Source organism: Cornus florida, unplaced genomic scaffold (assembly GCF_030987335.1).
Source record: "Cornus florida cultivar Cherokee Brave unplaced genomic scaffold, ASM3098733v1 CherokeeBrave_3.0.0_Hap2_Chr10, whole genome shotgun sequence".
NCBI classification, from domain to species: Eukaryota; Viridiplantae; Streptophyta; class Magnoliopsida; order Cornales; family Cornaceae; genus Cornus; species Cornus florida.
This window is the reverse complement of record NW_026775580.1, coordinates 85,226,740-85,237,721: the sequence shown is the minus strand read 5'-3', so window position 1 is coordinate 85,237,721 and position 10,982 is coordinate 85,226,740. Positions and strand designations below refer to the sequence as shown.

General features: G+C 31.0%; 1 protein-coding gene across 1 annotated transcript; it reads right to left on the bottom strand.

Annotated features, from left to right (window-relative positions):
- Positions 1-6,663: 6,663 nt before the first annotated feature.
- LOC132279595 (gamma-glutamyl peptidase 3-like) lies at positions 6,664-7,720 on the bottom strand. Its single transcript, XM_059781616.1, has 3 exons — positions 7,353-7,720; positions 6,879-7,211; positions 6,664-6,771 (listed from the first exon to the last, which is right to left on the bottom strand). The coding sequence occupies exons 1-3, from the start codon at positions 7,668-7,670 to the stop codon at positions 6,667-6,669; spliced, it is 756 nt and encodes a 251-aa protein (XP_059637599.1). The 5' UTR covers positions 7,671-7,720; the 3' UTR covers positions 6,664-6,666.
- Positions 7,721-10,982: the final 3,262 nt, after the last annotated feature.

Sequence of the window (10,982 nt, the reverse complement as noted above, 5' to 3'; positions counted from 1 at the left end):
GAAATCCGGGGGTATCATAACACCGTAGAAAAATTCTCTTTACCACTATATATAGAAAAATCTGGATACCAATAATTTCTAAGCAACTCATGGGCATCGACATAATCAGGATAGGGCTTTCTGTATACTAGCCGACCACGTTTGTGACTCTGTACCACTTCGGCCTGTATTAAAGCCAAAATCTGAGCCCTATCGATCCCTGCATTTCTTCCTGGAGGATCATTTGGGTGCCGCAGAATGAATAGATTAACCCACTCTCTTTATGGATCGGCATTTACTTACCCCCCGGCAGCCGCTAGAGGTATCGATGGATTACCACTACCTTGGTTTAGGTTTCCTACCACTTCTTGTTGATCTCTCACTGGTGGAATCTGTTGCACATGTGGATGCTGCACATTTTGATTATGCTGATTATTCACTGGTGGATGATATACCGGCACAGTAGTTACTGCCGGCGGATCTGATAAGATTGGTGGATTCTCAATTGGCATGCCGAGTGTATGATTCGGCACATTGCCGATTGTAATACCAAGTCCTGCACTTGGCGGTATAATGCTTGTTCGAGGCCCTTCGGATATATGTATCAATGGTGCCGTCATACGTTGGAATATGGACTCATTGATATGAGATACTTCAGCTTGATCATGCCGATTGTCTCGGCTTTGATTTACTGATATACTGGTATGATTCGGCACATTGCCGATTGTAATACCAAGTCCTGCACTTGGCAGTATGATGCCTGTTCGAGGCCTTTGGGATATATGTATCAATGGTGCCGTCATACGCTGAAATATGGACTCATTGACATGAGATGTTTCGGCTTGATCATGTCGGCTTTAATTAGCCGATATATTGGTTTCAAGTTTTTGATTCATCTTTTCCAACTGGGCGAACATCATTTGGTTTAACTCCCCTGTCATCGATCTCATCTCATGAATTTGAGAAATCAAAAGTTGATTTGATTCTCCCATTTGAGATCTCACCTCACCGATCTGTACTTGCTGGGCATCGAATTTTTGCATAATCGATTCCAGTACCCGACCCAAAAGAACGTCGGATGGAATAGAAGAGTCGGCATCATCGCCTACGCTGATCTGTGGATTTTTTTCGTCAGTATTATCTCCTGTATTAACGCCTTTCGAACCTCTTAGCTTTAGATGCATCTTTACTATAACTTGCTCACCTGATGGGGTCCCACCGGGCGTGCCAAAAATGTTGACCCTAAAATCGACTGGCTAGAGCCGATCTTAAATTGATGAGTTGCGGGCGTGCCAAAACCAAATATATGGTTCAATTGTGAGTTATCAACTTATAGTCTCTTAGGGAATGTTGACTTCATGCGATTATAGGAGATAGAGAACAAATAAACTCCTAAATGAGTTCAATATTGCCTTAGTTAAAAGGACTTTACCAGTGAATAAATTATAGTAACAATATGAGAATAGAAATGGGAGAAAAACAGATATAGAAAGTGATAAGGAGAAGAGATAGAGAGACTGAGATATAGGGAGAGAAATAGAACGAGACTGAAATAGAGAGAGATAGAGATAGCAAAGATGCTATTTAGGGAAAGTGCTTGAAAAAACAAACAAATAATAATAATGATTCTGAGGATGCTGGACCTCTTGTACAACGTGCCTTTCTGTTTATTTATAGAATAAATGGTAAAACAAATTCCTAAATACAAGCATCCTAGTTATATTCTAATACAACCACATAATTATTTAAATTAAACTAATCCTAACTAAATACTAATTCCAAATAAAATCTAATCCTATTGATAAACCAACTAAAAATAAATTCAAACTAAACATTCCTAGATAAACACTAATTCAAAAATCAAGTAAACACATAAATCTTATCTAACATAAAGTTCAAGAACATTCTATCCATGTAGCATCCTTGCATATAGCGTTATTTTGTATGAGAACTGCCACGTCACTGTTCATGTATATCACTAATGGATTTTATTCTAACTAAAATGCTATTCCAAACTACATTCAATCCAATCACCTTCCATGACCCAGATATCCTTCTCGGCCCAAACTCCTAGCACATCATCACTGACCAGGCTTTATGTTCTTGGCCCATATTACTATATCATTGATCATCAAGTCCAATTGAAGCCCAAACCCAATTACCAAAATGAGTGTCAACATAAACTGCAAGCAAGTTTTAAGTCAATACACCGTAAAAAAAAGATCAAAATGTGACACAAGTCAGCTATATTTGACATAAAAGCTAGCCCATGTTTTTGCTTATTGAATGAAAAGTAAAGGGCAAAACATGATACATGAAAAGTCACATTAATTGATTGGAAACTTAGAAATTAATCGTCTTTCAATAAGATTTCTTTGAATAGATAGGAGTCTTTTTATACTATTCACTTTTCAAAAACCGTCTTTCAACAAGATATTATCCTGTTGGCGGGAGGGAAAAAAAAAATGGATAGAAGAGAGAGAGGATGAATGGATAGGTGCTAGAAAAGAAAAAGATGTTTCTCTCATTTTTTATTTTGTTGAATACATAATCCATACTCATTATATAAACTTATAAAAAGTAAATGTTCACTGTAAAATTCAATGGGATTTACCGAGTGATTTTGTAAATAATTAAAAAGTTGAAATTGATATTACGTAATTGTATGAAATTTTTTCTTTCTTTTCCCCTCTCTTCCACTTAATTTTGAACGAATAAAAAATACATGAGCTAGGAGCTTGTTACGTCCCTCACTTCCTGTTAAATCAAATATGAAAAGCCTTTTTCATCCCTCATCTATTTCCTCCTTCCATCGAAACAAACACTTGACATTTAATAATGAGGAGTGTTAATTGTAATCGCGCAAGCGACTGTCCATTCACAGTCGCAGTTGGCATTGGTTAGTTTTAAATGCATTAATTACTTTGATTTTCTATTTTTATGGGACTCTACTAACATTATTTTTTAGACAAAAATACCCTTTTAAATTATACCTTTCTTCTTATCTCCTCTTTTAATCAATTCATATAGGGATGTGTGTGTATATATATAATAATAATAATAATAATAATAATAATAATAACTAATGTGATGTGAATGGATGCTGAAAAAAAAAAAAAAGTTAGATAGGATAATCCATTCAATCCGAAAAAAATAACAAGATAGATACTGAGATTTAAAAATATATATATATACAAAATTAGTTTTATATATGTATATATTTCTTTTTTGGTGAATGAATTATTTCCTTTTTTTTTTTTAATCCATTTATACAAGGATAGTTGTAAAAATAAAAAATAAAAACAAAAAGAAACATATATATCTATATAGGAAAAAACAAAAAAGGAAGAAACATATAATTGATTTTTTTTTTTTTTTAACGTTTCTTTTTATTCTTTTTGGATTTTTTTTGTCGCTCTTTTTTTTTTTTTCTTCTTCCTTTTATTTTTTTCCGAATCCATCCATCTATTGTGAATGAATTATCATATCTATATTTTTTTTCCTTTCTCAGAATCAATTCACATAACTAACCACACATCCTAGATTAAAAGAGGAGAGAATAAGAGAAGAAGAAGAAAGATATATTAAATAATTTAAAAGGGTATTTTTATCCAAAAAATAATGTTAGTAGAGTCCCCATAAAAATAGAAACTCAAACTAATTAATGCATTTAAAACTAACTAATCTTAACTGTGACGGTAAATGAACAGTCAGTTGGCGCCACTGCAATTAACACTTCTCTTTAATAATATAAAAAAGTGTAAACTCAGTGTGTATGCTTACGTCCATAACATTAATTTATGAAATTTCATCTATGGAAACTTAATACATGAGGTACCTCATATTGACTATTGACTGGATTCCTTGTTGGACACTTAACGTACGGTAATATTACATGACATTTATACCAGATTGACTGGTTCATATACTTCTTATATATTTCTCAGGATTTGTTTTCCCATTTTAATGTCACGGCCTTATACAATTACTTGATGTTCAAGGATTTAGGTTGTACACATACTTCTACAAAGGTGACTTATTGTATCATTTTAGTATTAGACACTGATATTTTTGGATATTCACAAATATGTGTCTAATATTTACTAAACATATATATAATTTTAAATATATATTTCAAACTTGTATTCAATACTTTTGGAATACTTAATTTAATGCTTCTTAATTACTACAATCATGTATCTAAAGCAAGATACTTCACAACATTGTTAACAAGTTTGACCAATTAAAATGTCTTTTTTTTTTTTTTTTTTTTTCTGAATTTTGATCAAATATATTAATTTAAAAAAATTACAGTGGGCTTGACCATGAAAATGTTGATTTTCTAAGTTCTTACAACAATATTAATACCATAGTATTATTGTCAAGAAATTTTTTAAAATTTATTTAAAGAGGAAGTATTGAGATATATATCATGATTTAGTACAAAATTTATCCGTGCAAATTATGCAATATGACTCTTTAACTCTTATTTTTTTGCTAATCAAAATATTTTATAAAAAAATGTTAATAACTATATATATAAAACTTAAAATAATTTTTTTTATAAGTATAAATATATAATTTATTATTTGTTATATTGTTATCTCATTCAATTTTTTTTTTTTTTTTTAAGTTCAAATATTCCTTAATTCACTATATATATATATTTAACATAAAATAAATTTTCTTTGATTTTTGTGTTTTGATTTTGGTAATTTTTATCATCTTTTCCTAAGTCACTATCTTTAACACCTAGGTTACATCTAGATCAATTCAAATGTTAATCACCATGGAACAAAATTATTTTAATGATAGAATTCTTCTTTTATCTTTCAACACAAATATAATCATTTCGATACACAGTGGGTCACATAAATATTTTCAAATCTATATTGTGCCGTATATTTTAAAATTTTATTTTTATTTATGTTGGTAGACAAGAAATAAAAAATAACTTTCCATTTCCTCCACCAGGTTAGTTGTTTTTACCAATATCTTTTAATTAATATTTTTTAGTAATATTATTATTGAATTAAATAACTATCATTCATGGAAAAAAAAATACTTACCATACACTTTATTAACTTTTTGTACACATTACATTGTAGATAAATATTATTTGGAAAACAATCGCCACGGATGAATTTTTGAGCAGTATGATGTCAAGGATTTGCAATTTGAGGCTCCACCTAATATTGCTCAATTCTTGATGTGCATTCTTTAAAATTCACAGCATATAAAGACAATCTGATCAAGTATTTATGGTTAATTTGTTTGACCAAATTGCAAATGATTTGTTTGATTCTCGTGCTTAAAACTTTTCATTTTTAGCTTAATTTAAATGTTTTCAAACATTCACTTTTAAAATTACATTCATTACGTTAATCTTTTTATGATCAGTTTGGACATTAGTATTCTTTGTTAAATTGATATATTTATTTGAAAGCAATTGGTTGTTTTATTACTCTTTTTATATTTTATAAATATAAAATTGTTACTAGTACTAAGATATTGAGAGTAAAAATGTAATTTTTACAGCTTTCAGATTTTAAATTTTGTATTTAACAAATATGTTAATGAATTCAACGCATTTAAAATTAGGATATTGGTCAAGCAGGTTATCAAATTATTAAATTCAGCACTTAAAGTTTCCGGTGCTTAAAATTAATTACTTAATTTTCAGTTTTATCAAATAACACATAATTTTTTTTCGGTCAAAATACGTCTTTTGCACGTAATGTATATAGGGACTTTCTTGCTGAGAATGAGGGCGGGAGCGCCCGTTCTTTTTTTTTTTTTTTGGTTGTAAATTTGAAGCGCGAGTATCACCGCCATAAAATCAATTTATTCAAAATAATAAGTTAATTTCATTTATTGAATTGAACAGTGTCTGCCTGCCTATAAAAATTTGAATGAGATGTAACATATGTTGAATTAAATGTTTATATCATTAAATCAAGTAAAATCCATATTAATTATAATTTCCAATCCATTTCTTATTGTGTCTCACATGACACAGTAGAATTATATTTCTTACTTCAAGTTCCTTTCGCTTCAAATATTTTGTGTAATTGTTTGCTCAAATGAATGGAAAAGTGGTCTTCCCTTAAGGACCATGTTTTGGCATATTATCCGAATAATATTGGAAAACCTTATCCTGATTCATCCAATCCCTAAAGAATGCCAATTATCCAAACAAGTTGCAGGAATTTCAAAAATGATTCTTCTAGGTTAAACTTTTAAGACAAATGTAAGGGACACACATGATATAATACAGAGGCAATGTTATTTCCAATATTTAATATTTCTTCATTATCGATCAGATCAAAGAGTATACAATATTGTATGGGACTTGTTTATGCTATATAAACAAGTATTGTTACATTACCTCTAGTTTGGCGCCATGGGGTGGGGTCCCTAAGGGGTTTTATTTCAGGGAGTTCTGAATCATAAAAAAATAATAATAATAAAAAAAAAAAAAAAAAAAAAAAAAGAGTATTGTTCTCGGTGAAATATTAAACAATTATTTTTGGGTAAATACTTATAACCAAGTTGGTTATTCTAAAAGTACAAAACAACAGCCGAAAAGTATCGTAAAATTAATTATTAAAGAGATCGATCATAAAGAAAATTTGGTTACATATATATATATTGGTTATACATGCAAGTAATTAGCTTGCCAGCTAGTTAATTCCATCTCCCCTTGAGGAAGCCTTTGCAAATCTTTTCCCAACACTTTCTATCTGGTTCGGCTATCTGCAATTTCGATTTGGCGTCTTCAGCAAAACCTTTCTGCAAGTAATAATTAAGTAACCAAAATGAGCTCAAGAGAAACGGGAAATGAATTAAGTTATATGAAAAACTAATGGAGTAAGAAACAAATGGAACAAACTTAGTACCTCTATAGATTCGTTTGTGAGAAGACGATCGATGAGATTGTTAAGAATGTCTTTGGTGTACTCTGGATGACCTTGAATCCCTAGAATGTGGTCTCTGATGGTGTACATCTCCACGCCAGTTTTATCTGAATATGCAATGACTTCAGCACCTACAGGAACCTCCCATACCTCATCTTGGTGGCATTCAATGATTGAAAGGGCTGCTGGGATTTCATCCGACCCTTCAAGGAAACTGCATGGCGAGAAATCTTTCACAATTTTCACTTTTCTTAGCCCAATATCCCAACCACTGTTTGCCTTCCCAACTTTTCCACCCAATGATCTGCACAAAACCTATATATATATATATATATATATATATATATATATAACCATGGATTAGTTTCTTTTTCAATGAATCAAATATATATATATTATAGTAAACACAATATGAATTATATATACAATGTGAAAATTAAGTAGTCTATTAATTACCTGGTGTCCAAAGCAAATACCAAGGACTTTCTTATGCATGGAATCCAAGGTTTGCAATAGAAAGCAAAGCTTGAGAATCCAATGGTCGTTGCCGTAAGCGTCAAAAGGGCTACCGCTCACCACAAAACCATCATAGTTTTGGAGGTCATTGATGTCTGGGAACTCTCCTTCAACAACCCTAAACAAGTCCCACCTCTCTCCTTCTTCCCCGAAAGCTGCAACAAACACATTGAAATAGCCACCATACACTTCCTTCACATACTCAGAATCATTTGCTGCTAGTAGCAAAGCATATCTTTTCTGTACTTCAACCTTCATGATCAAATTGTGTGAAACTAAAATTACTAGAGAGAGATATATGTAATGAGGGAGAGAGAGATAAAGAGGATGATATATATATGATCAAGTATGAAATGTTTCGAGGAGCAATGGTCCTTTTATACGCATAGCGGACCAACAATGTCCATGCATGTGGCGTGGGTCGACTTTGCACATATTAAAGAGAGGAGAGAGAATTGACCGTAGTCATGTGATCAAAACCGAGTGAGGATGTATATATTTATATATATAGATACATGAATTTATAGATATAGATATATTTGTGAATGACCCGTTGTTTGTCTTTTCAAAGGAAACTACTGCTGCACGTGTTTTCATTAGACAATGCAAGGTAGTTTATAACTGACATTTGAAAAATAAACCTTTTGACTTTACATTAATTAAGCTTCTCATGTGAGGTTAACAATATTAATTAGATTTATAATGACTGAAGATGAATATATATATGGGACTTTAATTGAATACGGAGTCTTTTCTATGAGCTGTAAGAGCTGTTTTTCTTCAAAGTGAGGATGATTATAAATCAACTTCGACTAATTCAAGCCGGACAAGGCTTTTGTGGACCGGTTAGAAAATTGCAAGCCGAAATTAAACTTGGGACACATATACCCTTTTTTACGTTTTACATAAATTTGATTAGAAGTAAAAATCTTATGATGTCACCCGGAGAGAACTTTTTTGGTTAACTACTCGGAGAGAACTTGCATGCTTCTTTTAAACCAGTGTCAAAAGGCCCAATAAAGCACATATATCTTACATTGATTGGCACTCACATTCCTTTTATTCCTAGACGTGACCACGTAAGCCCAAGTTGTTTACTATATTGTTCGAAGCCCAGCCCTGACCTTATAATGGGCCTAAGCAAGATAGTTGATTTAACCACCCTAGTTCCCATTTCCCAACCCAATTTGACCAATGCCATTATGCCCTTTAAACCAAACCACTGATCTACCTCACTCTGGAAGAGTGATAGCTGAAGGTTTTTTTTTAGTAATTAACTAATATAGTTTTAATTTTACTTTCAAATCTCTTTATTTGCATTTGTTTTTGCCTTTTCTTTCTGTTCTTTTACTTATCCTCCATACATGACAGAGATTGACATACATTGCTGCCCTTATTCCTTGCATTTTCATGTCTTCTCTCTCCGTCTAAATCCGACTTGATATAAAATATTGAATCCGGTTTCTGGGCCAATTTGTACTTGATATACCTATGTATATGGGTGGGTTAGAGGTTGTTTGGTTTGTCAATTAAAAAACAGTCTAGAAAATTCGTAAAAAAATAAAAATAAAAATTCAATATAACTATAAAAGAAACAATTCAATCCAAAAAATTATCAACTAAACAATTTTTTGTACAATAAATAATTTCGGTTATCAAAAAATTGAACCAAGAAGGTTCAAGTTTCTGAGCTCGTATTAGAGGTGAACTATGATATTAAAATGGCCAGTCATTTCATTGCATCCTTACAATGCAAGTAATGCAAATGAATTCACCAGCCATTCCAACTATTGTTATTTTAGGTCTTTCACATCAATATTGTTACATTGATCTTTCATCTTTGTAATTCTATTTCCCGGGCCTCTTCCAGTATGCAGTCTTTCTTTAAAAGTCAGTCTTCTTCTTTTCCTCTTCTTGACCAAATCCCGTTAATTGTGTGTGATATATACAGAGAAATTATTTCGTCCCTTTAAATCAAATATGAAAAACTTTTTTCATCCCTCCTCTCTTTCCTCCTTCAATCAAGGAGATGACGATGGTCAATCCATACGTTCTCAACCACTTGACATTTAATAATATAGGAAATTGTAAACTCTGTGTGTATGCTTTCTACTTCCAGAACATTAATTTTATGAAATTTCATCTATGGAAACTTAATAAATGAGGTACCTCATATTGACTATTGACTGGATTGCTTATTGGACCCTTAACGGACAGTAATATTACATGACATTTATACCAGATTGACTGGTTCATTTACTTCTTATATAATATTTCTAATGGTTTGTTTTCCCATTTTAATGTCAAGGTCTTCTACTATTATTATCAAGAAAATTTTTAAAATTTATTTAAAGAGGAAGTATTGAGATATACATCGTGATTTAGTACAAAATTTATCGTGCAAATTATGCAATATGACTCTTAACTCTAATTTTTTTTTGTTAATCACAATATTTTATAAAGAAATGTTAATAACTATATATTATAACATAAATAAATTATTTTTGTAAGTATAAATATATAATTTATTATTTGTTATATTGTTATCTCATTCAATTTTTTTTTTAAGTACAAATTATGCCTTAATTCACTATCCGTATGTGTGTGTGTGTGTCTATATATATATATATATATATATATATATATAACATAAAATAAATTTTCTTTGATTTTTGTGTTTTGATTTTGGTAATTTTTATGATCTTTTCCTAATTCCCTATCTTTAACACGGACTTAGATTCTCTAAGTTAAATATTTTTTAAATTATCCTAAGTTGAATTCTTACCTGACATTTAAAATCTATCTACTGCTGCCGCTGTTAAACTACATCAACTTTTCTTTATAGAAACCGCTTTGAAATAAGAAAAATTTATCGAAGTTTAAAAACTGCACCGTTTTGAATTAAGGAAAATCCATTAAGAAAAATTCACCATACTCTCACTGCGTTTAACGTATTCAAAAAAAATCTTCACTTTCGCTCCTCTTTATTTCTATCTTTAAACAAGTTGCGATGGTCTCTGTTTCTGTTTTAACCTGACCAATGTTTGCTCTCATCTTTTCTATATATAGGGCTTTTGGTTGTATTTTCCTAACTCAATATATATATATAATTTTTTAATCATTATTATTGCCAGTAAAAGTTGCATGTCTTATAATCACATTTTCATTCATCTTAAGTCCATGACAAAGAATATTCATTTTTGGCACAAAATGTTCCCCCAATCATGGGAATGAGCAAGAGGAGATAGAGGGAGGGTCTTTTTTTGGAAAAGTTGAGGAAGAGATAACGTGGTCAGAGTATGGTGAATTTTCCTTATTTCAAAAAGGTGCAGTTTTTAAACTTTAATAATTTTTTCATATCTTAAAACGGTGCAGTTTTCAAATTTTTTTGACGTGGTTTAACACAAGAGTGGTTTAGGAATGTTATTCTCTATCTCATCAGAATTGGAGCATAATTAAAGATTCTGTTATGGCCTTTGTTTTTCAAGCCAGTGCGTCCTATGATAAATCAAAATTTGACCCGATAACGAATCCGAATGCGGTAGCAAAAACAGAAATCAAGTCTCTAGA

Excerpts from the sequence above, each read along its gene's own strand:
- LOC132279595 (XM_059781616.1), bottom strand. The coding sequence starts at position 7,670 with ATGAAGGTTGAAGTACAGAAAAGATATGCTTTGCTACTAGCAGCAAAT. Across the intron at positions 7,212-7,352 it reads GTATTTGCTTTGGACACCAG|GTTTTGTGCAGATCATTGGG; the intron begins GTAATTAATAGA and ends ATATATATATAG. Across the intron at positions 6,772-6,878 it reads TCACAAACGAATCTATAGAG|AAAGGTTTTGCTGAAGACGC; the intron begins GTACTAAGTTTG and ends TATTACTTGCAG.